Genomic DNA, 27,984 nt, shown 5'->3' with positions numbered 1-27,984 from the left:
GAACTAGCAGCCACAGACCCGCAGCTGTGAGGCGGTCTGCGCGCCTGCGCACTAGTGCCTGCGGGCCCGCGAGGTGCGCCCCGGACGCCGAGTTCCGGCCCCGAGGGCTCACGGCCGGTGGGACGGTTAGGTAGGACTGCTGGCTCCGGGATCTGGCCTGCGTTCGGTCCCAGTCCTGGGGCCGCCTAGGTCCCCTCCCAGGCAGCCTTCTGGGATGGCCGGCGCCTACTTCTTGCGACGTGCTTGGGAGGCACGAGGTGAGGCAGCGCGCACAAGAACCCTTCCAAACGCCTCTAGGCCGGAGGAGGAGGCGGCTGCAAGATCTTAGCCTAGGTGTGCCTCTCAATCGCCCGTGGCGCTTCTTTAAGAAGTGAAAAAGATGCTCGGGTCTGATCAGCAGATACTCTGATTCTAGCCGGTGTGGGTCTATTGGAGGAAATTTCAGGCAATTCTGATGCTTGGTGGAGAACCGCTGCTGAGCTAGATAGATGCAGCTCCCAGCAGAGTGGAATGAGTGGCGAACTTCAGTGGAGAACTTCACTGGAGAGAAAAGCGCTGGGAAACTAAAGAAGAGGATGTATTTGAGGAAATAACCTGGGGTGTATTTTACTGGATAGGTGGAGTAGGCCAGATGTATAAGGGCCTTCAGAGAAGGCAATGGCACCCCACTCCACTACTCTTGCCTGGAAAATCCCATGGACGGAGGAGCCTGGTAGGCTCCAGTCCATGGCGTCGCTGAAGAGTCGGACACGACTGAGCGACTTCACTTTCACTTTTCACTTTCATGCATTGGAGAAGGAAATGGCAACCCACTCCAGTGTTCTTGCCTGGAGAATCCCAGGGACGAGGGAGGTCTATGGGGTCGCTGAAGAGTCGGACACGACTGAAGCTACTTAGCAGCAGCATAAGGGCCTTGAAAACCAGATAATGGTAGTTTAAGAGGTATAGACTAGAAAGGCAGAGTATGAAGACTTTTACCTTAAAATATACCATCTGATTAAAGGAATAAGAAAACCAAAATATAACCGAGGATGAGTCAAGAAAGAAACCAGAGCACACACATCTACTTTGACCTAAAATCCCATGACATTAAGACAAAAGCTCTAAGGAACAAAATGTTCATCAATGAACCAAGAATACTGAGTAATCTCAGAAATACAGAAAAGATCTGTGGGCTAGTTTATAGCAAAAAGGACATGGCTAATAGAAAATTAAAAGGAAAGTGATGAAACATTAAGAATGGATCCAGCTGGACACTACTCCAACCTCTGAATGACAGGTATTACACAAACAACAGATGTTGGTGAGGGTTGGAAATTTGGAAAGAAGAAAATGTCTCAGATTTGAAGAAAAACACAAATTTTCAGATTAAATGGTTCCACTGAGTCCTTAGGATGACTAATAAACTTAAGATCCCATTCTAGACAACATCCAGAAGAAAGAGAAGAGCTTTTACATAGAAATAGGTTACCTAGAAAGCAATGGAAATTATATTGCCATTGGATTTCTCAATGGAGCAATGTCTTTAAAGCTGAAACTGAAATCCTTAACCCAGCCAAATCAGCATTTAAATGGAACACCCGAAAATTCTGAAAATTTACCATCTCACTAAACAACCTGAGAGCAAAATGGACAATGAATTGAAAAACCATATCCCTGATTTTCACCGTTATCTATGATAATAGGTAACATATGGTGCACTTACTACATGCTCTTAACGTAGATTATCAAATTTTAACAATCTGAAAAAGTACAATTATGATGCCCACTTTAAAGAAACTGGCAGAAATTAACAAGGATATAAAAAAGTGGTAGGCAATAAAAACAAAACTCTTGATCGAATCTAGAAAGTTATTGGTGCATAGTGGGAAAATAAGAGATTTTTACCAAGATATTCTGGAGCTAAATCTCAGATCAATAACTGCAACCTGAGTGTCAGGGGCTGAGTTGCTTCAATAAGGGGACCCCATTTGGAACAGTTAAGCTACGCTTGAAGTCATCACTTGCTTGGGTTTATAATGCACTGTCATTCTCTGAGAACAGTCAGACTTACGTAGTGGCTAAATTGGAATGAGGTGGGAACCATCACTTTAGCATCTTTCTTGCCTTTGATGGAGACACTCTGCAGGTATGTAGTAATGTTTTTGATGTACTATTTTGGCACATGACTTGGCATTTTCTACCAGAATAGCCCTTACTCAATGAGTGACTGTGCCCATGTAAGAATTCTGTCAGTTGCTAAGATTACCTATTCCAGCTATTCACTTGGCAAGTAGGGTACTAACCACAGGATGAATTCACAGTCCTACTAGCCCTGCTCAAAGGTGAACTTGGACCAGAATTTAATTCATTTATCACCTAACCCCTATATTCTCAATGTTGACAGCACACAGTGACATTCGTGTTCTTTTGAAATTAGTGACAGTTACTAAGAAGTTTGAGTTCCTCCTGTTTTCCAGAACATTTATCCATAAGGGGTTCCAAGGCCTTTGGGGAAAGGCTGGAGAAAAGGTTTGCAGTACTTAGGTACAGTGTTTCAGCACCATCCTTCTTTAAGAATATTTAGGCTACACTCCTGGGATCTGATTTAGTTCTTGGAACAGAACTGTCGAGTCCTGTTTCTCACTCAGAGTCCTCCGTTCCCCAGACCTAGAACTGTGTTTTGTTGGTTTGTTTGCTTTTGTAATTACACAAATCAAAAAGACTTAGTGAGTTGTTTGTTGATTTCATCCCTGGGACCCTACAATTAATTACCACAACCAGACAGCTCTGTGAGTCAGACCAATGTGTTTCCCATCCTACTATGATGACCAGAGCACACTTTTCTTCTGTTAATTAACTGTTTCCACCTGGTCTCCTCCCATCCCCTGCCTGTATCTGGGAGGATATTTCCATTGCAGCTGCTCCTACCAGCATTCCTGCCTTAAAAAACAGCCAATAATGAGTTTTGTGTTGTGGTGTGTGTGTGTGTGTTTTAAGAATCTGAAGCTTTAATATATGCCCCATGACAAGTATGAGAGAATCTTTTGAAAACACTATCCGTGAAGGAGGAGGTGAGTTAGAAGCTCATGATAGAACTTGGGCAGCATCCCAACCTCCCAAAGTTTAACAGCATGCCCAACTTGGGGCCATTTGATGTCACTGTTCAGTTCTATTCCTCACAGCAATTACGCTAAACCTTTGCCATCCCTGTTAAACTTTTTTACATATTCCTGCCTCACCACTAGAAAATGACTTGGCTCTGCCTCCCAAAGACACACACACAGAGAGGGAGAGACAGAGCGAAAAACACTTTCTTTCTGACATCCTCCAGCCATTCCTTCTTGGCCAAATCCTTGAATAAACAGTCCACGCTCACTTTCCCCCACTTTTTCATCCACCAATCGCTACTCAATCCAAAGCACTCAGTCTGCTACTCTGAACATCTCAGTTTTATCAAAACCACCAATGACAAATCCTAAGAACTTTTCAATCTTTCCACGGTAGGTGATGGCTACTGTTTCCTCTCTGTGTCCCCTCCCTTTCTGAAAATCTCTCCTCTCTGGGTGTCTATAATGCTGCTTCATTGAGCTTGGCACCTAGGTTTCTGCTCTTATTTCTGTTATTCCATTAAATGTCCACACCTACCAGGGTCTGTCCTTGGCTCCTCCTTTTCAGTCTTGCCCCTCTTCCTGAGCGACCTTTTTCACTCCCACATGTTCAGCTTTGGCTCATGCCTTCCAAAACGCATGTTCATTCAAATAACACAGATTTTCTAGTTCCTACCATGTGCCAGGCAGTACTAGAATATGGAACTACAAGAGCAAGACAAAGTTCTGTTCTCCTGGACCTAACTAAAGACAAACAAAAAGCAGATAAATATATAAAACGTCAAGTAGCGGTAACTTTGGAAAAATAAACCAGGGTAAGCCGGAGTGAGAAGGGGCTGCTTTAAACAGAGTATTTAGAAAACACTTTGTTTAACCTCTAAGATAGGGATTCCCGACTTGTGGTTCCAGAGCATCAAAACAATCTAGAAACTTATTAGAAATTATCAGACCCCACCCCCTACTTGCTCAACTAGAACCTGGGGAAGGGGCAAGAAGAGCCCAACAACGCAGTTTAATTAGCCCTCCAGGTGATTCTGTGCTGTGCTTAGAGGCTCAGTTATGTCCCACTTTTTGTGACCCCATGGATTATAGCCCATCAGGCTCCTTCTGCCATGGGGATTCTCCAGGCAAGAATATTGGAGTGGGTTGCCATGCCCTCCTCCAAGGGATCTTCCCAACCCAGGAATGGGTTCCCAGGAACCCAGGTCTCCCACATTGCAGGCGGATTCTTTACCGTCTGAGTCACCAGGGAAGCCCAAGATCACTGGAGTGGGTAGCCTATCCTCTCTCCAGGGGATCTTCCCGACCCAGGTATGGGACGGGGGTCTCCTGTATTACAAGTAGATTCTTGACCAGCTGAGCTACCAGGGAAGCCCCGAGGTGATTCTGATGGCCGCTAAAGTGAGAACTGCAGTTCCTACCCTACCCCCACCCCTGACTCATTGTCCCGAATAGATTACTGGTGTGCGGTCTATCGGATTGATTTTCTCAGCCCGTAAGGGTAGCTTGAAGGCTGGGGGAAAAGGAGATGCTGGGGACCCCTCCGGTCAAAAGTAACCTCCACCCAGACTTTTCAGAAGGCGACCCAGTGGGGTCAGCTGGCACGCTCACAGGCCTCCAGGGAGCAAGGTAAGAGCCAGACACTCACTGAATTCTGCAAGAAGCTGGGTGCTGCCAGTTTTCTGCGTCCAGGAGCGCCAGACAAAGCGCGGATGAACGTCCCTTCCGGTGCGCAAGGAGGCTGCGCAGCGTAAAGCGAGGCCCACGAAGGGCGGGGGAGCGAGGTGGGGTTTCCTGCGCAGCGGGCTTGAGCCCTTGCAGCCAATTTCATGCCTGAAGTTTTATCTTTATTTTGAAATACTGGTTTGGAAAAAGTTTGGTTGAATTTGAAATCCACTTGTACCATACTCCAAAAGAAGGAGAAACCATTACAATGAGCCTGCCCACTGCAACTGGAAAGTAGCCAGGGATCGCTGCAACTGGAGAAAGCCTGTGGCAGCCACCAAGATCCAGCACAGCCACAAATAAAATAAATCTTTTTTAAAAAAGTGTGTGAACACATTTCTCATCCATGGTAACAAAAAATATTTAAAGCTTATCAAAAACCCTTGATTAGGAATTTCATGTAGTCGTTTGATCTGCTGGAAGGCCCAGTTCTTGAAGCCCTCTGAGAATCACCTGCCCACCTCTTAATATGGTTTAAACTAGGTTTTCTCTGACTTTACTCAGAATTACTTGTCCCCTCCTTTGGGTCCTCATGGTAACATATAGATATCTGTGGTTCTCAACCAGGAGCAGTTTTGTCCCTATGGGACACTTGATAATGTCTCAGGGTTGGTACTACTGGCATCTTGTGGTGGGTAGAGGCCAGAGATGCTGCTAAAGATCTTACACAGGAAAGTCCCCTGCAACAGAGAATTATCTGGTCCAAAAGGTCAACAGGGCTGAGGCAGAGAAACCCTGCTGTAGATCCTTCTGTCATAACATACACACTGTATCACACCTGTATGTTTACACGTTTCTCCCTGTTAGACTCTCTTGTTTCTCAAGAACATGTCTTACCTTTACATTCTCAGAAGTGAGCAATGCTAAACATACGGTAAGCGCTCACTATGTATCTGTGAAGTGAATTCATGAGAGAAAAGTCCAGGCAGTCTTACCTACACCTAACAAGTAGACAACTGCCTCTCCAGGCAAAGAAGGCCAGAGCTTGAAACGCTTGAGAGCAGTATAATTAGGGGAAGTGGGTCTGCCAGAGATGCCTGCAGTTATTTACCAACTGCTCAACCTATAAAGGCAAAAATCTCTCAAGTCTATCCCCTCACCCCCACCACCCCCTTCATAACTCCATGCAGTCATTAAATTCTGCTATTTCTCTACCTCAGAAATAAATTTCCTGACTCTAAGCCATCCCCACTGCCAAAGCCAGCTCTCATCAGCATCGCTTTCCTAGACCACTACTGTGCCCTCCTGATTGGTTTCTCTGCCACCTACAAATTGAGAAAGTTACATATAAGTCCCTATAGTTTCTTCTAGCTTTAAAATATTTGCAATTTTATCTAGTGATAATGAATTCCACTTTTCCATTAAATAAGATGTATAAATATTCACTCTTCATTATAGATATAAAATTTCAAGCTGCTAAATGAGAATAAGTATATTAATTTAGAAAGCATTGAAATCTTTCATGACCTTTGTCTTAGAAAAAAACTCAAAGCCAGCAACTTTAATTGGTCCTCTCCCTCTCCTGATACCTCCATTCCCACAGAGGTCAGCCTCATAACAAACCCAAACAAGGGCTAATGTATTAAGAGAGAAAGCTGTGCACATATATTTTCAGCAAAGGGATGACTGACACACTTTCAATTAAAAAGGAATCTAAAAGAAAACAGCAGCATCATTTTAAGAAGAGATGAGGCCAGCCAGCTAGAGACTAGTGCTGCTACCTCAGCACTCAGCATGTTGACTTTTTTAAACATGGAATGTTACCCCCTTTCTCAGATATTGTCATTGTCATTCATAATCCAAAGAGCCTTGTGATGTAAGCAGATGCTTGTGTTACTGTTATAAATGGATATAGAAAATGAAGCAGTGATAAGAGCAGAGGAGACTTGAGAACAAGTACCCAACACGGGCTGCAACAATCAAGTATGGCTTTTTCTCATCAATTTTTATCCTACAAGAAATCTTATTGGGGGAGAAGGTACAGCTTTGAGAATGTAATTTGGCCAGATATCCTGCCAATTCTTGGTTCAAAAATTGAGGTACAATTTTAGTTTAAAAGTCTACAGCTAGGACTCTAGGTCAAATTAATACATAACAGAATCAAAAGATGAGAAAAAATTAATAAATGCTACAGTTTCCAAATAGGAAAATCTTTAAAGATGATAAACTACCTATGTTTAATAGCAACTATTAATTTTGAATGAATAGTAAATAATCATATTTTCCCCCCTTTGGGCCAAATGCAACTTCAAAAATTTTTTCAGTATAGTGTTATGGGGAAAAAATACTGAGTCAGGCACTTGAAAAGAAACATTTACCCTCCCTATGTAGTCCACACAATAATCAGGTTTAGACAGTAAAAAAATAAATCTATTTGACTTTTTTTTACTCATCTTTTAATTATTATATTCCCAGTGACCTAACTCAGAATATATGGAAGAAAATAGTAGAATGGTTTTTCCAGAGTCAATTTAAGTTACTTCAGAAACTGCAGTCCTTGCTTTGGAAACATGGAGTCTTACCCTCTTACCAGGAAAGTCTCCCAGGCCTCATTCTTTAATAAAGTTTTTGAGAAAGAAAAAAAGCTATCACTATGTGAACTCAATAAATATTGGAAAATTAAAACTAAGTGATCATTATCTCTACCATACTGTAATGAACTCTTTGAGTAGAATCATAAATCTTGAGTTTGGTTATCCAGACCAACCTCCTATTCAATGAGAAATTATTAATAGAGAATAAGAAAGAAATAGATCCATTCAACGTTTCAGATGCAGGTGGGGCAGCTACCCCAGGGTACTGCTGAGTGGAGATGGCCAGTAAGGCTTAAAAAAGCAAAACTCTTGCCTTTATGAAGGAAGAATAGGAACAGGGTTTAGCCAAGAACAAAAGTAGCCCTTTCCTTAAAAAAGTTAAATCAAAAAAAAAAAAAAGTTAAATCAGATCCCTTCTCTTCTGCTTCTTCACGAAGCAACATCAGCAGGCTTAAGCATTAGTAAAATAATAATAAATTATTGAAAAAGAAATGTAAATAAGAGAGCATGTGTGTGTGTAAGTAGAGGTCTGGGAGAATTTTTCTTACCCCCACCCACCCCCACCCCTGCTTCGCCCCTTTTAAAATGTGAATCTTCCCAGGAGTAGTCAGCCAACACCTTTACCTGCGAAATCTTCGGCAGAAAGAGTGGGGCCAGGACATAAAGTAAATTAGGAGAGGAAAGGTAACCTTGAGACGATCTTAAGGCAGAGGTGGGGGGTGGGGTGGTGCTTGCAGAGAAGTTTCTAATTTTACCTTATTTACCCTAATCGGACAACCTTTTCTGTCCCTTAATCTCTCTAGCCTTACGCGGGGACCACATATTGTAATTCATACAATATTAACAAATCGTAAAGCAAAGTGCCATCACACCTTCAGCAGTTTGCGGGCCTGCGTGATATTTCAGCTCAAATGTTCGTCTCTAGAAACACATTTTAAGACGTTTTAACCTGGCACACGGGCTCTCACACAAACTCACTGCTGAAGGTGGCACCGAGTCTCAAGGGCGGCGCGCCCTGACCCCGGCTCCTCTGAGAAACAGCGGTCGGGTTTCACCTTGAGCAGAGCCCCGCCCGCACACCTCTGGGGTCCCGCCCCCGCCCAGGGTCATTATATTCTTCCCCGGGGAGGCGCGTGCATCCCTGCCAAGAGACGCCGCAGGAACCGCACTCCCGGGCCAGGTCGCTCTGAGGATGGAGAAGAGGGCTCGGAGCTCGTCCAGAGACGCCCACAGGAGAGGCAGCGGCTCCTCGCACAAGGAGAGCAAAAGGGCGAAGACAGACAGGGGCGGCCGAGGCCGCGGGCGCCGGGATGCCGAGCCGGAGCAGCCGGCCCTCGGGCGGGCAGGGAGCCCGGGCGAGCCCCGAGCTCCGGCAGCCACTGTGGTGGACGTGGATGAAGTCCGGGGCTCTGGCGAAGAGGGCACCGAAGTGGTGGCGCTGCTGGAGAGCGAGCGGCCCGAGGAAGGTACAGCGGGCAGGCTGAGGCCCCGGGAGAGGGTGCTGTCTTCCCAAGTGGTACCCAAGAAATGTCAGTTAGGGTGCAACGAGTCACCGCCCTGAGAGCTACAGGGGTCAGAGCAACCGGCTGGACCTGCTCAGATTCCCAGGAAATCAAAGACAGCGAGTTAGGACCCGCTGACCCACCAGTGGTGGAGACCAAAATGCATCAGAAGAAATACAAATAACATCCACCGAATACCACTGTTCGCAGGGGTCAGCCACGGTTGAGAGGTGGCAGGGAGTGTGGTCCAGGTTGGGGACCAACATGCCGAAGGAACCTTGCAGCTGCTCTTGTGGCTGGAAGAGTATGTGGGCCCCTAGTTTAAGAAATGCAGGAGCTGATGATTCAGGGTAGTTTGTAGCTTTTTCTCGGCTCTTCATCAGACTTAACCTAAAAGCATTTTACACCTTCCTCGCGCTGATCATTCTTGCTAAAAAGTAGAGACATAGAGTCAAGTAAAGAAAAGCCAGATCTCAGTTAACCATTTGATCATAGGCAGAGCCTTACCCATCTATCAAATGGGGACACCAAGAGTACCCACCGCAGAGGGTAATTGTGAGGATAAAATGAGCTAACATAAACATTAAAATGAGCTCACATAAAATGAGCTAAGATAAACATTCAAAGTGCTTATCTTACACAAAGCCTGGAAAGAATATACATATAAATGCTCAGAGCAGAATCTTTGCAAGCTAAAAGAGGCAAGTTAGACCAAAGGGAGGGAATCACAGGGAAAAGGGTCTCTTTGGCTTCTGCAGGTGAAACAACTCTTAGGAACAAATTTATCTGCTTCCAATCCTTTTTTTTTTTTTTTTAGTCTAATTTTTGGCCACATTCTGTGGCATGTGGAACCTTAGTTCCCTGACCAGGGACTGACCTCATGCCTCCTGAAGTGGAAGGTGGAATCTTAACTACTGGACCACCAGGGAAGTCCCTGACTCCAATCCATCTTATGATGAATGAAGAAAAAACTCATTACCTTAATTATAGGATGAAGGAGGTTTAACTTTAAAGGAAGGTAAATAAGGAGTAGTGTTATACTACTTTCTGCTGACTACAAAATTTTAACATTTCCCAGCTAGCAGCACTTCCCTATATGCTGTAGCATTGAAAGCTATGACTTGAGAAATATTCCAGCAGTTGGGCTCTGGTTTATGTTGACCATGTTAATGCTGTTTTGCCTACCTGATGCCTCTTCATGGATCAGAAATTTCTGATTATTAAAGGGTTACTGGATTTACTGCTACATTAATGCTGAGGTTAGTATTGTGAGTCATTGTGAGTATTAATGCTGAGTAAGTATTGTGCTTCAGATCATATGGGTGGGGTAGGAAAGGAAGGGAGCCCCATTTTTGGACCTCTTACTTTGTGCCAGGCACAAGCTAAGTGCTTTACTGAGTAGGCACAGATAAGAAAAAATGCTGAGAAATTAAGTTACTTGCCCAAGACCTACAGGTGGAAACTAGAGAAGCCAGAATCTCAGAATAAGTCTTACTGAAAAGCCCATCCTTGCAGGGTGCTCTGCCTGATTTCTGGTCATGGTTCCAGCACTACCCCCAACTAGCGGTGGCCTTGGGCTAGTAGCTTCACACTGTGGGCCTCATTCAGTCTCTTCAGCTATAAGGTCACTAGAGCTAGTGGCCCCCCAAGTGGATGGGTCACCTTAAGGATGAGACCCGCTTGCTGAGTCCTTGACTGGGAGCTTTCTGTGGTTCCCACAGACACAGCAATACCCCCTCTCCTCCTCATGTAGCACCACATTTCCACCAGGCCACCTAAGGTTGGGAGAAACAAAAAGAAGCTTCACTTCATTGAAATGTTGGGGATTCTTGCACTACGGCGTATCTAAAGGCTCTTTTGGCTTTAACATGTCACGTTTCACTATTTATTTAAACCTAACAAACTGGATGTTCAAGGAACTCATTTTAAGAGAAAAATACTTTGTTAGTAAAATGTATAAGTTATATTTGGGTATAGATATTAGTTTTCTGTTCATATCCCTAACTATTACATGAAGGAATTTTGAGGACTTTCTTCACTTAGAAAATGTAAATTTTGTCTGTATGTGCATTTATTTATTTTTACTTACCATGCTTATCACTGGCAAATGAAATATTATTATAAACGTGTTTAAACATGGCAAGAACACTACTGTTGCTCTCAGGAAAGAATATTGTAAAAACCAATGTGATGCTGATAGAGTCATCTCTCCCCAAACAGGTTGCATGAGAAATAAATTCCATGGAGCATGCATTTGTTTGGAGAAAACATCACCTGGTCAAATTTTGGGAAATACTAGGTTAAACAAAGTTAAGAAGGCTTCTTTGCTGAAGGGATTTTCCTAGCTTCAATACGCCCATGACTGTTGGGAGCTCCAGGAGGGGAACACCGTTCACAGTATTTTCTAAACTCATTTATTCCGGGAACTCTTGGTCTGTGGAGCACCCTGTGGGATTAGGGTTCTGTGGGACACCATTTGGGAACCACCACAGATTGGCATCTAGCACTGAGGTTAGTTTTGTGCTCGTGCATCTTGTTTATCTGCCCTCTTCAATTAATCTGCACATCAGTTTGGTGATGACCTTTCCATTTATTTTCCCAGCATGGAAATAAAATCTTCAGGCCCACTAATTAGTTATCCGTTTCCATCCCTACTCTTAAAAATAGACTACTTACCATTTGTAATCTTTAGTCACCTTCTAGTTGTCTATGAGATTTTTTTTTAACTGATAAATAGTGTCCCTTTGGCCAATATTCTAGTACCTAAAGATTAAAATTCTTGAGATTTCTGTAACTATTGCATTTAAATCATTTTCACTATCCACTTCGCCTTCCTTTCTACATTCAAGAATTATTTGCTGAATGTGTGTTTCAGGCACTACTCCAGTCGTGGGACACAGTGTAAATAAGACAAGGCCCTAAGAAGCTTGTGTTCTTGAGATGAACTTTCCCTGATATAAACACCATTTCATTTATCACTCAAGCAACCTGGATGGTCTGTACTCCAGTTCCTTATCACCTCTTTATAGGCACAGATGGGCTAATATTACCCCACAAAGGTGATTTTCAGAGATTGTCTAAAGATCCACACCTTTACCCAAAGAAGGGACTCCCAGGAATTCTCTGGCAGTCTAGTTGTTACGAGTTGGAACTTTCCCTGTGGGGGCCCTGGTTCTGTCCCTGGTCAGGGGGATCTAAGATCCCACAAGCTGTGGGGTGCAGCCAAAACAAAAACAAAAACAAAAAAAGACTTGAAAACAAGAAGGGGCTCTCATGCAGAAATTTCAGTTATTGGGGCAAGTGATAGACGGGGTTGTAATTTCAGGGAAGATAAACCTCTGGACACATGTGTTTTGAATCGCTTCAAATAACACCACCACACACACAAAAGAAAACAGTTTCATGCCTCTATGTGTATATGTCATTTCATCCTTATGCCAGATATGAAATATCCCATGAGACGGTTATTATGAAAATAGTCATGCGATGAATAGCATTTCCTGGAATAGATGAGGAAACTGAGAGGTTGTGTGCCTTGCTTAAGGCCATTTGAACAGAAAACGGTGGCATCAGAACTGGAGCCCAGACCACATGTTCAGATGCTGGGCTTGTTCCAGGGTGCCCACCACTGCCTTTCCAGGAGCCTATTCCGCCTTCCGTCAGCCCCCAAAGCCCGTCACACAGACAGGTTCTGGGAAACGAGCACACTGACGTCCAGCTCATTCTACTGTTTCCAGCAAAGTCTACAAACTGATCCGACCTTAATATCAGGGACTGAGCTAGAGGCGCTAGTCAGTAAATGTGGTGAAGTTCCAATATAATTTATTTTTTCTTTTTTCAAGGTACCAAGTCTTCCAGTTTAGGGGCCTGTGAGTGGCTTCTTGTCCTCACATCGCTGCTCTTCATCATCGTGACCTTCCCTTTTTCTATCTGGTTCTGCATAAAGGTGAGAGTCCATGAGGACCTAACAAGTAATTGCCTGGTGTCTCTCACTCACCACTCCATGTCCACTCTCAGTTCTGTGTTTTGGTACTTGCTGTCTGTTCTGCATGGAATGCGCTCACTCCCACTCACCTTGTAGAAGACCTCTTACTGTTTTATACCTGCTCAAAGAGAACTGAGAAGCTTTCCTTGACTAGTCCAGACTGTCATTCCCTTCCTTGTGCTCTCATCTCCCCCACCTTTCTCATCCATTCTAGCAATTACCACAAGTATAATGTTTATAGATATCCAATCCACACCAGTATTCTTGGGCTTCCCTGGTGGCTCAGCTGGTTAAGAATCCACCTGCAATGAGAGAGACCTGGGTTTGATCCCTGTATTGGGAAGATCCCTTGGAGAAGGGAACAGCTACCCACTCCAGTATTCTGGCCTGGAGAATTCCATGGACTGTATAGGCCATGGGGTTGCAGAGAGTCGGACAGGACTGAGCAACTTTCACTCACTTCAATCTCTGCCATTCGACTGAGAGCCCCTTCAAGACAGGACCTGTATCCAGTTGATCTACACTCTATACTAACACAAAGACAGGCCCAGAATAGGTCATGCTGCTGCTACTGCTGCTGCTGCTGCCAAGTCACTTCAGTCGTGTCCGACTCTGAGTGACCCCATAGACAGCAGCCCACCAGGCTCCGCCGTCCCTGGGATTCTCCAGGCAAGAACACTGGAGAGGGTTGCCATTTCCTTCTCCAGTGCATGAAAGTGAAAAGTGAAAGTGAAGTCGCTCAGTCGTGTCTGACTCTTCGCGACCCCATGGACTGCAGCCCACCAGGCTCCTCCGTCCATTGGGTTTTCCAGGCAAGAGTACTGGGGTGGGGTGCCATTGCCTTCCCCAAGAATAGGTCATGGTGCCTATTATTAACACATTCAGGAAACCTCAGGCAGCTTCAAGAGATCACAAATGACAAACATCTTGGGCCCATGGGTGATGCTAGTGGTGAAGAACCCTCCTGCCTGCCAATACCAGGCACCAGGAGACATAAGAGGTGAAGGTTCCATCCCTGGGGCCAGAAGGTCCCCTAGAGGAGGGCATGGCAACCCACTCCAGTATTCTTGCCTGTAGAATCCCATGGACAGTGGAGCCTGGCAGGCAACAGTCCATAGATCACAATGAGACACAACTGAAGCACCTTGGCATCCACACACAGGTGATTTTACATGTGTCTGAAGCTGTCCCTGAAGTAAACGAAGACTTGTGTCAGTTCAGGAAGAACATACCAAGATGGAATTAGAAGTGCAAGGGATTTGTGGGGAGACATCGTAAGAAAGATTGAGAATGGAAGTAGGGAAGGGAAAGCCTTCCACGAATGAGGCAGATCTAACACCTGTGATCTGAGAAGGGGAAGGAAGGATTGGACAGAAGGAGCCTCAGACTGTGGGACAACTTCAAGAAAGTCTTGGACCTACTGAAAGGGAACTCCTGAGCAAAGTTTGCCTCGGAGATGAGTCTCACAATGGACAGAAATGGCCAGGCCCTTGTATCCCTGTCGTTCTTAGTCACTGGCAGGAGTGGCCAGGAAGAGCATGTCTTTGGTGGGAACGCTGCAGATGCTGCTGAGGCTGTTGACAATTTCATGCAAGTTTTCCTTCCTCCTCTTCTTCTCCTTCATCTTCATAAGAGAGTGTTGGATTTTGTCAAATGCCTTTTCTTCACCCATTGAGACGATGACATGACATTTGCTCTTTATTCTCCTAATGTGGTATACTGTATTCATTGAATTTTGGATGGTAAATCAACTATATATTCCTAGGATATGTCCCATTTGCTTAGGGTGTATAAACCTTTTAATATGTTATTGGAGTCAGGTTGCTTATTGTCTTGTTGAGGAGTTTTGCATTTATATTCATGAGAGATATTGGTCTATAGTTTTCCTTTCTTGTGATGTCTCTGTATTGTTTTGGTATCAGGGTAATCCTGGCCTCAGAGAATGAGGTGGGAGAATTTGTGAAGAACTGCTGATAATTCCTCTTTAAATGTTTGGCAGAATTTACAAGTGAGGTCATCTGGCCTTGGACTTTTCTTTGTTGGAAATTTTTAAACTACTAATTCAATCTTTTAATTCTGGGTCTTTTTCACTTTTATTTTTCCTTCTTGAATCAGTTTTGGTAGTTTATGACTCTAGGAATTTATTTTACTTGTTATCTAATTTGTTCGTGTATAGTTGTTCATAGTACTTTCATCTATAATCTTTTTTATTTCTATAAGGATAGTAGTGATGTCTTTGTCATTCCTCTTTGGCTCCTGATTTCAACATTTTAATCTCTCTTTTTTTCTTGGTCAGTCTAGCTAAATATTTGTCAATTTTGCTGAACTTTTCAAAGAACCAACTATGGTTCTTTGGGTTCAACTATGGTTTCAATTAATTTTCTCTAATGTTTTTCTATTTTCTATTGCATTTATTTCCACTGAATCTTTTTTCTTTCTGCTTACTTTGGGTTTAGTTTGTGCTTCTGTTTCTAGCATCAAAAAATTAGTGTACCCCATCCTGAACCCTATACATGTGGCGGATTCATGTTGACATATGGCAAAACCAATACAATATTGTAAAGTAATTAACCTCCAATTAAAATAAATAAATTTATATTAAAAAATTAGTGTATTATTTTGAGATATTTCATCTCATTTATTATAGATATTTACAGCTATAAATTTTCCTCTAAGCATTGCTTTAGTTTCATCCCATTCATTTTGGTATCTTGAGGTTTTGTTTTCATTCATCTCAAAGTGTTTTTCAGTTCCTTTTGTGATAAATTCTTTGACCTGTTGGTTAGAGTGTGTGATTTAATTTCCCAAATATCCTTTTGTTATTGATTTCTAATTTCATTTAATTGTTATAGGAGAATATACTTTGTGTGGTTTCAATCCTTTTAAATTTACTGAAGTTTTTTAAAATGGCCTAGCATATGGGCTATCCTGGAGATGTTCCATGTTTTCACAAAAAGAATATGTACTCTTCTATTGTTGAGTGGAATTATGCATAGATATCTGTTAGGTCTAGTTTACTTATAGTGTTTTTGAAATCTCTTCTTTCTTTGTTGACCTTCTGTCTAGTTCTTTTACCCACAATTGAAAGTGGGATAGTAAAGTCTCTAACTATTATTATTGAATTGTCTATTTTTATCTTCTTTTGGTTTTTGCCCTATATATGCTGGAGATCTATTTTTAGGTACATACATGTTTTCTGTTTTATACTTTCCTAATGCATTGACACTTTTACCATTTCACAATGTCACTTTTACCATTTCACAATGTCCCTCTTTATCACTAGTAACATTTTGGTGTGTTGGTTTTAAACTCCATTTTGTCCGACATCAGTGTAGTCATCCCTGCTATTTTTTGGTTACTCTGTATGGTGTAGTTTTTTCTGTCCTTTTACTTTCAAGCTATTTGTACTTTTGACTTGAAAGTGTGTCTCCTACAGACAACATATAGTTGGCTGCAGGCTCTTCTTGAAGGGTGATCTGAGCACCTGCATGGCTGCCATAAGGTTTGTATGTAGCTAATAAGAAATTCATGTAAAAGCTATTAATGCATCAGTCACAGCAAAAATACAAGATTAAATATGCTGTGATTTCTTTGATTTGGTAGAAGCAGTTATTTTTTAGACAGTCATGAGTCCTAATCAAAATTCTGTCCACAGGCTCAAAAATTAACATGGCCAATATACTTTTTCATTGGTTCCTGAAATTCTACATTTTGAAAATGTAAGTTTTAAGAGAAATTTTTTCTTGGTTCTCAAAACAAGAGATTTCTGATACTTTTAATCACTGTCATGCCAAGGTCTTTTGAAGACTTCATTTTTCTCTCCTAGAGTAATTCAAAAGTATTACATTTCCCTTTAGGTTGTACAGGAGTATGAGAGAGTAATTATATTCCGACTGGGACATCTGCTTCCTGGACGAGCCAAAGGCCCTGGTAAGAACAATCTTCTTTACACCCCACCCCCTGCAAGAAACTTGCCAATTTCATCAATTCATGTATATCTGTAATATGGCCCTCAGACTCCATGAAGTAACTTGACTCGTGATATCTTCATTTTTCAGTCTGTTATTTGTAACACCAGTTATTAAGAAATCCTTCAGAGAGCATTACTACCAGGTCACTAGCGACTGAAAGAGAGTAGATGCAGACAGCCATGTGCTAGGGCCCCCTGGCTGGAGCAGGAAGTAGGTTAGGACCTATGGCCAGGCACTCTATACATTATACTGGGTGGGTGAGGACTGACTAGCCAACCAGAGGCTGATATCATGATGCTGCTGTCCTGATTACCTCTGGGACTCCCAGTATAAGAAATACCACATCGAGGTTGCTGGCTCTAAAGTTGGTCACCTTGGTACACACATGGATTCAAAAACTAGTTTTTTATAGAGCACCTAAAAGGCACTAGTTAGGCACTAATGCTAACAATAATGCATAAGACACTCGTGTTGGAGAGTTTAAATCTGATGAAGGAGACAGATGTGTGACCCAAGATCTGGACAGGTCAGCACCATGACCAAGCTGACCATACAGCCCATTTTACTGGGTATAATCCCTGATTGGGCCTGTTGTCCCGGTGTAGTCCTTTCCTTTCACCCCTAAACATGTCCCATATGGAACAACAAATTATTTGGTAACCTTAGCAACAACAAACACAACACAGGGTGGAGGTGTGATGGCCCAATGGTCCATGCATAGATCATGGAGGCGAAGAAAAGTGACGCAGCATTCAACTTGACACCAAAAAAGTGGACCCCAAACAGCCTCCATGCCAGCTATTCACCTGTCACTTCCCTTTCCCCCCTTTCTAGGCCTTTTCTTCTTTTTGCCCTGCCTGGATACCTACCACAAGGTTGACCTTCGTCTCCAAACCTTGGAGATACCCTTTCATGAGGTAAGCCAAGTGGGGGATTTTGCTTTCTGTCTACATTTTTCCTGGCTAAGCACTCTACCAATTCTGGCCTAGAAGAAAATGACTATTCTTGCTCAAAAACAGAAAAAAAAAAAAAAGATTACATCAAAATTTAAAACTCCTATACATCAAAGGATACAATCAGCAGAATGAAAAGGCAACTTATAGAATGGGGAAAAATTGCAAATATTCTCTCTTATAAGAGGTTAATATCCAAAATATATATTAAACCTTATAACTCAACAAGTAAGCAAACAATCCAAGTAAAATGGGCAAAGGCCTTAGTGATAGTTAATTTTATGTGTCAACCTGACTAAGGCATGGTACCCAATAATTTGTTCAAATACATCTGGATGTTGCTGTTATGGTATTCTTTAGATAAAATGAATATTTAAATTGAATGACTGAGTAAAGAAGATTGCCCTCTATATATGATATATTGTATATACCTTGACTTGAATGGACATATTTCTCCAAAAAAGCTATTTAAATAGCCAATAAACATGTGAAAAGATGCTCTGCATCACTAAAATCATTAGAGAAATGCAAATAAAAAACACAGTGAGATACCACCTCACATCTATTAGGATGGCAATTATTAAGAAAAAAAAGATAATGTGTTGGCAAAGATGTAGAGAAATTGGAACCCTTGTATACTATTGGTGGGAATGTAAAATGGTGCAGTTACTGTAGAAAAGAGTTACTCAAAAATTAAAAATAGAATTACCATATACTCTACCAATTTACTTTTGGGTGTATAGACTCCAAAGCATTGAAAGCAGGCTAATTGAAGAGATGCTTATATACCTGTGTGCATAACATCAGTTCACAGTGGCCACAAAGGTGGAAGCAATCCGTGTTCCCATCAATGGCTGAATAAACAAAATGTGGCATATACTGACAATGGAATACTAATCAGCCTTAAAAAGGAATGAAATTCTGGCACATACGACAACATGGATGAACCTGGGGAAAATTATGCTAAGTGAAATAAGCCAGTCACAAAAAGACAAATACTGTATGACTCCTTCTGTATGAGGAACCTGGAGGAGTGAGATTCAGAGCAACAGAAAGTGAAGGATGGTTGTGGGGACTGGGGGAGGAGAGAACTGAGAGGTGTTCAGTGGATTTCAGTTTTGCAGGATGAAAAGAGCTCTGGATGCTTGTTGCTCAACAGTGTGAATGTACCTAATTCTACTGAATTGTGCTTGTCAAAATGGTCAAGATGGTGAATTTGATGTTCTGTTCATTTTACCACAATTAAAAGTTAAATGTTGAGTTAACATCTAGACTTTCCTGTTACTGATTCTGATTTATATGCCTTTCCTAAATGCTCTCCTACTTTCCATTTGAGGTTCTTTCTCATTCTTTCTTTTGGCAAACAGATAGGTGAATAAAAATGATATTTGTTTAAAAGGCTTATTTTAGATAATAAAATGTGAAAAAGGAATAAAACATACACCTAATCCTGTTACCCATAGAGTTGATATTTTGGAATGTATCCTTCAAACTTTTCTATATATGTGGTTATACTTTCAGACATGTATATATATATATATATATATACATCATATATACATATACACATCATATATACATATACACATCATATATACATATATACATCATATATATCAATCATACCATACATACCTATTTAGTCACCTATCCTTTTTCACTCAAAAATATACTGTTACCATCTTTTTATATATTAGCTATGTTTCTACCTCTGTTTTAAATAGACATACAGCATTTCATGGTGTGGATTTTACTCAATTAATTTACTTAACTAATTGAGTTTAGTAACTGGAATTTACTCAGCTAATTCCCTACTGTTGATATTATTTCTAAACTTTCTTGGCTGCTGCATTGCATGGCATGGGCTTCCCTGATGGCTCCGTGGGTGAAGAATCCTCCTGCAATGCAGGAGACACAGGAGATGTGGGTTTGATCCCTGGGTCAGAAAGATCCCCTGGAGGAGGAAATGGCAACCTGCTCCAGTATTCCTGCCTGGAAAACCCCATGGACACAGGAGCCTAGCGGGCTACAGTCCAAAGGGTTGCAAAGAGTCTGACATGGCTAAGCACACAGGTACTGCATGGGATATGGGATCTCAGTTCTCAGACCAGGAATTGAATCCAGACCTCTAGCAGTGAAAGCTCCAAGCCCTAACCACTGGACTGCCAGGGAACTCTCTATTTCTAATTTTTTCTTACAATAAGCAATACTGTAAATCACATCTTTACAGTTAAATCGTTAAAATATATCCTTTTGTCTAAAAAAGGAAATGTTGTACACATACATCTCTTAGGGCTTTTGATACATATCACAAACTGCCCTCTAAATATACACTCAATACACATGAGTACTGGTTTCCCAGAATGTGTTGCTCTTTTAGCAGATTTTTTTGGCATCAGTTTAAAAAGACCTGATATACAATCAACTGGATGTTTTCATATGAGAAAATTATTCCTGATATTTTTACAAAAGGATTTATAACAGGATTCCTTTAAATTGAGTTGTTTAGTGTATTTAATACAAATTCCATAATTTTTTTCAATGTCTATTTGATTAAAGACTGAGCCAACTACTCTTTTTTTTTTTTTTCTTACTATTATCTGTCTCTGAGAAAATACCCTTTGGACATATTTAACCCCTCTATCCTTATGTGGGAAAGAAGCCCAAGAATCAGGCCTGTCATCCAAAATTTTTTTTTCTGCCTAGATTGTAACCAAAGACATGTTTGTGATGGAGATAGATGCCGTCTGCTACTACCGCATGGAAAATGCCTCTCTTCTCCTAAACAGTCTTGCTCATGTGTCCAAAGCCGTCCAATTCCTTGTGCAAACCACCATGAAGCGTCTCCTAGCTCATCGATCCCTCACTGAAATTCTTCTTGAGAGGAAGAACATTGCTCAAGATGTAAAGGTACTTAGATGAATTTAACACCAAGTATGTTGAAATATCCCTTTACCTTTTATTCATTTCTTCGTTGACCATTTACTGAATCTTCCATGTGCCGTGCATTCACTGTTAAAGGTACAGTCCCGAAAGGAGCTGACAGTTAAGAGGTTGCCAATCAGACCTGAACCGGTCCTAGTCACCCATCTGTGCTGCCATTAGTCAGTCATTGCCACACTTTTGCTTCTCACCCTCCCCTAGTGGCTGGAAGGAGGGGTTGGTGGAATAAAAAATGATACGGAATGAATTTGGGGACATTACAGTCTAGTTGGGGAAACAAGCAAAGTTAGATAATGATAAAGACTGAAAAACTTTATCAGGTTAAAAGAGGCAAAATATCACAGACCTTTAAGTGGTTAATTACCCAGCCAATGATCCAGATTTTATTGAGCTGGGGTGAAAAGAGAGAAAAACAAGAACAACCTCACAAGCAGCAGCATCTAGCCCTGCAGAGAGCAAGCTCAGCAACTTCGCTCACAACCAGGGTGGGTGTCTGCGATTCTTACCAAGACAAGTTGGCAGAGGTGTTCAGAAGAGAGATGAGAACAGAGCAGCATTCTAGGTAGCCGGCCAGTCAAGTGGCAGTTATCATCAGTGATGGAGGCTGTCATTGAGGCCAAGAGGCGCCCAGGCCCTGAACCGAGTTAGGAGGTTACGAGCTGCTGCTGCTACTGCTGCTGAAGTCGCTTCAGTCGTGTCCGACTCTGTGCAACCCCATAGACGGCAACCCACTAGGCTCCGCCGTCCCTGGGATTCTCCAGGCAAGAACACTGGAGTGGGTTGCCATTTCCTTCTCCAGTGCATGAAAGTGAGAAGTGAAAGTGAACTCGCTCAGTCATGTCCAACTCTTCGCAACCCCATGGACTACAGCCTACCAGGCTCCTCCGCCCATGGGATTTTCCAGGCAAGAGTACTGGAGTGGGGTGCCTTGCCTTCTCTAAGGAGGTTACGAGCAAGTCTAGCTAAAGGAAGACCTCCAGCAGCAGCAACAAAGGATCAAAGGCACTGATAATGATTATTCTTGATGAGGCCCAGGCAGACGCAGCTGAGACAATGAGGTGTCCGAATGTTTGTGGCTTGTCCAATTCATCACTGATGAAACTGGGATTAGCATCCTAGTGAAAATGGAAGAATTCAGGAAATAAGAGAAGCTGAAAAGAGAGAAAGTTAGAGCAAGAAGACACAGGGAAGTTGCTGCTCTGTAATTTAAAAACCACTCTCATGTGCTCCCCTCTATCCTCCCTTCAACCGTCTCTTTCTGTTCATCCCTCCTCAAGGGATAATGGATAAGGTCCAGATGCTTGACATTCAAGCTTGCCCTTGTTATGCTGAATTATAATTTATACATTTACACATTTGTTTCCCCAGACCTTGAACTCCATTCTGTCAGGGGTCATATTTTATTCATCTTTTTGTCCTCAGTACTTGGTCCTGGGCTCTTACACAGCAGCCAGATACTGGGTTTTTGGATGAGTGAATAAATGACCCAACTGTTGTAGCCTCAGCTTTGCCGTCTTTCCTCTGGTGTGTCTGATACTCTACGCGAGTGTTTCTCCAGCGTTCAGTGTGTCTATGCTTCCATGCTTCCTCTTAGGCTGTTCCTCGCAGAGTTGGACATGGCTGAGCGACTAAGCACAGCCCAGCACTGCACCAAATACTTCCCTTTTCCCCACCGGCAAGATTGTATTGTTCTTTAAGATGCCACCTCCTCTGTGAAGTCTTTTTCAACATTTCTTCCTCCCATCAACCCCTCAAATTAGTCTTCTCAGGGTTCCCAGTGTACTAAGCCATCTAGTCCCCAAGAAGTCATCAGAAATAAGTTAAAAAGGAAAAAGAGTATGGCCCACCTATTGCTCCATGCCTCCCCCTCCTTTCCAGAACCCATAGTTCATTTTCTTCCCACTCCTGGGATGGGGAGGTAGGGGAGACAGGTGCCAAAAACAGGAAGTAAAAGCTCCCATAAATGAATATTATATGGAAGAGAATATCCTATGAGAGAGAGACTAAAAATATTGGTTCTCTAACAAATGCATTTTAGAACAAATTTAACAAATGTGCTGTGTGCTAAGTTGCTTCAGTCATGTCCAACTTTTTGCGACCCTATGGACTGTAGCCCGCCAGGCTCCTCTGTCCATGGGATTCTCAAGGCAAGAATACTAGAGTGGGTTGCCATTCCCTTCTCCAGGGGATCTTCCTGACCCAGGGATTGAACCTACATCTCTTACATCTCTGCATTGGCAGGCAAGTTCTTTACCACTAGCGCCACCTGGGAAGCCCCAATAATAAATGTATTTTAGAGCAGATTTAACAAACATACCATCTCTATTATTTCTTATAGCTTTTGTAACAAACCACAAATCACCACCAGTTTTATCTATGGTTTCAAGGCCAGAAGTCCAAAACACGTCTCACTGGGCCAGAGTCAAGGTGTCAGCAGGGGCTGGTTCCTTCTGGAGGTTTGGAGAGGAGAATCCATTTCCTTGCCCTTTTTAGTGCTGGGTGGCCGCCTGTATTCTTTAGATCGTGGCCCCTTCCTCCGTCTTCAAATCACAGCACTCCAACCTTTGCTTGCATCATCACATCACTTTCTCCTCTTCTGTAGCCAGATGTCCCCCACCCCAACCACGCTTCCCTCTTATAAGGACCCTGGCAGTTGCTTTTTGGGCCCACTGGGAAGATCCAGGATAAGCCCTTCATTTTAATAGCCTTGAAGTTAAATTGCGTCTGCATAGTTTCTTTTAGGGAAACATTCACAGGTTCCAGGGATGTCTTTAGGAGCCATTAGTCAGCCTATCACACCATCTTTAATTCCACAAGTATTTGTTGAGTGGCACTGTGCAAACTAAACAGTTTTTTGCAAGGCCTTATAATGTTAAAATGAAAAAGGGAAGGACATAATGACCTTTCAGGAGAAATGTGCTTTCTCAGTGCAGTGGCCATCGGTGCACCCAGAGGTTCTCACTGATGTCTTAACTCTTCCCTCCACAGGTCGCCTTGGATGCAGTGACCTGTATTTGGGGAATCAAAGTGGAGAGAACAGAAATGTGGGTAGGAAATCAACCAGGAAGAACAACATGATAAAGGGAAATATTTTGATCTTATTTAAAAACTTCTATTTGAAAAGTTATTTTCATTGAATGAGTACTGTAGCCATATTAGCATAAATTTGGAAGAAAAATTTACATATTATCTTATTACTATAACACAACCACTATAAACATCTGGGTAAATAACTGTCATATTTTCTATGGATTTAAACATTTTCTAAGGTAAAATTCGTATAACATAAAACTCATCATTTTTAACCATTTAAAATAGAAACTCAGTGGTTTTTAGTATATTCACAGACCACTACCATATAATTCCAGAATATTTTTATCATTTCCAAAAGAAAACCTGCATCCGTTAAGCAGGAACTCTTCATTTCTGCCTCAACCCCCAGCCCCTGACAACCACTGACTCCTCTCTGTCTCTCTAGATTTGGCTTTTCTAGAAATTTAATATAAACATAATCACACAATCTGTGGCCTTTTGTGTCTGGCTTCCTTCACTCACCATAATGTTTTCAGTGTCCCTCCGTGGTGTAGCATGAATCAGTGCTTCCTTCCTTTTTACAGTTGAATAATATTCCATCGTGTGACTGGCTATACCATGGTTTTTTTTTTTTTTTTTTTTTTACCATGGTTTGTTGATCTGCTCTCAGCTGATGGACATTTGGGTTGCTTCCACTTTGGGGGCATTATTAATCAGGCCGCAATGAACATTCATGTGCAAGGTGATATGTGAACATGTTTTCACTTCTCTTAGTTATATACGTAGGTGTGAAATTACTGGATCATCTGGTAACTCCATATTTAGCTTTCTGAGGAACTGCCAAGTTGTTTTCTATGTACTTTTTATAGTTACAATCAGGGGGAAAAATCCAATTTTGTATCTTTTTTCCAGTACATTAAGTACTTGATCAGTTCTACCCTTTTTGATTCAGTTCTCTTTTGTTAACTTAGATGACTTCCCTCATTAGTAATAGTATGGCTCTTCAAGGCTGTTGTTCATTATTCAGATTTAGTAGCCAGAATTCAGATTAAACTTTAAGTGGGAAAATTATCAGAGTGTTGTGTGGGCCAAAAAGTTCATTCACATTTTCTGTAAGATACTATGGAAAAACCCGAACGAACTTCTGGGCCAACCCAATACAGCAACACAAAATTTGCTTTACTTGTAAAGAGAAAACCACAGCTCTACTACAGCATCAGTGATAATAAAAATCCACACTGGAGGCAATGATGCTTAAGCCCCTCTTCTCTGCCCACTGTCTGCACAGAGGTCTAGGGCGGCGCACTCTGCTTAATCAGAGTCCACTATGTATCATGAACCGAGCGTAGAGAAGGTGGCAGGTTTGTCTGAAAGCTCTGGCTGCTAAAGCTGCTCTGCACACTCACCTACCCACCCACTTTCTCTTTCAGTAAGGATGTGCGCCTCCCAGCTGGGCTGCAACACTCATTGGCGGTGGAAGCCGAAGCACAAAGACAAGCCAAAGTGCGGGTGAGCCAGCCCTGAGCATGCCATCCTCCCGCACAGCGGAGGAGCATCAGAGGAGCTCCAGAAAATCCAAAAGAAACCCTCCTCATGGAGAAGATTTCCCCTTCGCTCCTTACCTATCCATCCAGGCGCTGGGGGGAATCTGGCTTGTGCACACACCACGCTATTAAAATTATTCTCCTCGGGCATGCTCACAGCCTCCTAACTGACCAGTGCAACATCTCTTTCTCTGTTAGACCCTCTCTCTGATGCTGTTGGTAACGGTGACCTCCTCCTCCCTGAGTCTTGCCTTCACTCTCTTTCCCTAGAGGTATCTTCCCTGAACTCCATCCCACTGGCATCTCTCCCTGAGTGATATCCGTCACCTGTCCCCTCTAGGTTAATGACACCCAGGCCTGTATCCTTAGCTCTGTGCAAGCTCTGGAGGGACAACCATGTCAGAGCACACTTTCCTCATCTCTAGAGCCCAGGGGAGGCTGTGCCACGCATGGCATCTGCTCAGGTGTGCCAGTGAGAAGATGTGGCTACCAGAGGATTGGGTGTGGGTGGGAAAGGGGGTCGGGAAGAGGAAAATGAGGGCTGAAGGGGAGGCAGATTTCCCCTTAAAGAACAGAAAGCAGGTAAGCAAAAATCCATACTACCAAGAGGATGGATAACTTTGGAGCATTGGTGGACAAAGATGGGGAGGAAGGCAGTCCTCTGGGCAGAGCTGCTTCTAGATCTTTGAGTCTAGTTCCCTTTGCCCACTTTAAGGGGACATTTGGGTGGTGACCTTTTTTGTGTTTTTCTTCTGAAATGCTAACCTGAGTTGGGAGTCATTCTTTCAGGATTGCATGTCTTTGCCTGGAATGCTGGCCAACCTTTCCTCTAAAATGGCAAAACCCTAATACTCTTCCAAGGCCCACCAGACATAGTAATTCCCCTAACACTTATTGCTCTTAACAAATTCTGCACCAAGTTACAATGAACTCTTTGTGACCCCATGGATGGTAGTCCACCAGGCTCCTCTGTCCATGGAATTTTTCAGGCAAAAATACTGGAATAGGTTACCATTTCCTCCTCCAAGGGATTTGAACCTGAGCTTCTTGCATCTCCTGCACTTCCAGGTGGATCCTTTACCGCTAGTGCCACCTGGAAAGCCCATTATAATCAACAGTGTATCTCTCTCCCTAGATCAAGATCTTAAGCAAAAAGGCAGTCTGCTCCCCTGTGCTTAGCAGCACCTGTCCCATAGTAGATACTAGTGCTTGTCTGTTGAATCACCCTAAGTAGGATTAAAACCTTCATGAAGCAAAGAAGAAAAATCACACATTGTTTTTCCTCGCATCCCTTGTCTAGATGATCGCTGCAGAAGGGGAGAAGGCCGCCTCCGAGTCCCTGAGGATGGCAGCCGAGATTCTATCAGGCACTCCAGCCGCTGCTCAGCTTCGGTACCTGCACACCCTTCAATCCTTGTCCACAGAGAAACCTTCCACAGTGGTTTTACCTTTGCCATTTGACTTGCTTAATTTCCTATCTTCTCCAAGCAATAGAACTCAAGGAGGCATCCCCTTACCAAATCCTTCCAAACCTGTTGAGCCGCTGAATCCTAAAAAGAAAGACTCTCCCATGTTATAGGAAGAAACAAGGATCATGTGACTGCAAAGAGGGCTCCATATAACAGCTACATCCCCAAGCAAGGCCCTCGGTCCTCAGTTCCGCTCTTTCTTTTGTTGCCATGTGAGATGCCCTTGGAATGCATGAAGCCCCAGTGCAGCAACACACAAGAAGACAGTGAAATCATGTAATGACAGAGAAGCCACAGAACATGTGTAGGTGGATCATCTGATCAGAGGAATTATGGGAAAGAGCGTTAGCCAGCATTCTACACATGGCTGAATTTTGACTTCTGAAGATGCAGTTCAAATGTCCTTTTCCCTCGATGCCCTCTAGCCCCTTTGGGAAGAGTTCTTTTGCTCCCACAGCCCTTTCTACATGCCCCTATCATTATGCTTATCACACTCTGTTGTAATCTCACACGATGCAGGCTTCTCTCCTACTATGAACTCCTCAAAAGCACGTCTTAATAATTCCCTGTCATTCCACACTCTAGCTTGTATGCTCCACCCAAGGCTTTTGCACCTGACTCTGATAGCTGCACCACAATGACACTCCTGTATTTCTGAGTGAAAGAGAGATACTTGTGAGTACATATTCCAGTACTTGAGCTGGATATAAAATGTATACCTAATTAAAGAATTTCAAATGAATTATTTTTATAGAGACTCTTTTTTTTCAAATAGAGAAATAAAAGGATAAAAACACTTACCTGGTACATGTTGCTTATAATCTAAGGAAGCATTGTGATAAATATAGGGCTGATGTACTTTCAGTATAGAATTTACCAGTTGTTGGCTTGGCCAAAAAATTTGTTTTGGTTTTTCTGTAACATCTTATGGAAAAACCCAAACGAACTAGTTTGCCAACCCAATATTTATTCTTTAAATACTAGAGGGCAGACACTCTGAAACCATACTCACAGAAAACTAGTCAATCTAATCACACTAGGACCACAGCCGTGTCTAACTCAATGAAACCAAGCCATGCCTGTGGGGCAACCCAAGATAGGCGGGTCATGGTGGAGAGGGCTGACAGAATGTGGTCCACTGGAGAAGGGAATGGCAAACCACTTCAGTATTCTTGCCTTGAGAACCCCATGAACAGTATGAAAAGGCAAAATGATAGGATACTGAAAGAGGAACTC

At 42.6% G+C, this 27,984-nt stretch overlaps 2 protein-coding genes across 3 annotated transcripts in view; one reads left to right on the top strand and one right to left on the bottom strand.

Annotated features, from left to right (window-relative positions):
* TDRD5 (tudor domain containing 5) overlaps positions 1–4,797 on the bottom strand; it is an 87,414-nt gene extending 82,617 nt beyond the window's left edge. For both annotated transcript variants that reach the window (XM_060396647.1, XM_042229419.2), the window contains exon 1: positions 4,738–4,797. The gene's annotated coding sequence lies outside the window, so the exon portion shown is untranslated. The remainder of the gene's footprint in view (positions 1–4,737) is intronic.
* Positions 4,798–8,485: 3,688 nt separating this feature from the next.
* Positions 8,486–27,490, top strand: NPHS2 (NPHS2 stomatin family member, podocin). Its single transcript, XM_027976124.3, has 8 exons — positions 8,486–8,814; positions 12,693–12,796; positions 16,693–16,765; positions 17,641–17,723; positions 20,466–20,669; positions 23,691–23,746; positions 25,166–25,244; positions 26,580–27,490. Exons 1-8 carry the CDS (start codon positions 8,541–8,543, stop codon positions 26,856–26,858), a joined length of 1,152 nt encoding a protein of 383 aa, XP_027831925.1. The 5' UTR covers positions 8,486–8,540; the 3' UTR covers positions 26,859–27,490.
* The last annotated feature ends 494 nt before the right edge of the window (positions 27,491–27,984 follow it).

The sequence above is a fragment of the Ovis aries genome, chromosome 12 (genome assembly GCF_016772045.2).
Source record: "Ovis aries strain OAR_USU_Benz2616 breed Rambouillet chromosome 12, ARS-UI_Ramb_v3.0, whole genome shotgun sequence".
In the NCBI taxonomy this organism is placed as follows: Eukaryota; Metazoa; Chordata; class Mammalia; order Artiodactyla; family Bovidae; genus Ovis; species Ovis aries.
Note: the sequence above shows the minus strand (reverse complement) of the source record. Positions and strands in the feature narration are given on the sequence as shown.

Bases quoted from the DNA above. Each gene is read 5' to 3' on its own strand.
- NPHS2 (XM_027976124.3), top strand. From the start codon at position 8,541: ATGGAGAAGAGGGCTCGGAGCTCGTCCAGAGACGCCCACAGGAGAGGC. The intron at 8,815-12,692 runs GTACAGCGGGCA...TCTTTTTTCAAG, and splicing joins GAGCGAGCGGCCCGAGGAAG to GTACCAAGTCTTCCAGTTTA. The intron at 12,797-16,692 runs GTGAGAGTCCAT...ATTTCCCTTTAG, and splicing joins CTATCTGGTTCTGCATAAAG to GTTGTACAGGAGTATGAGAG.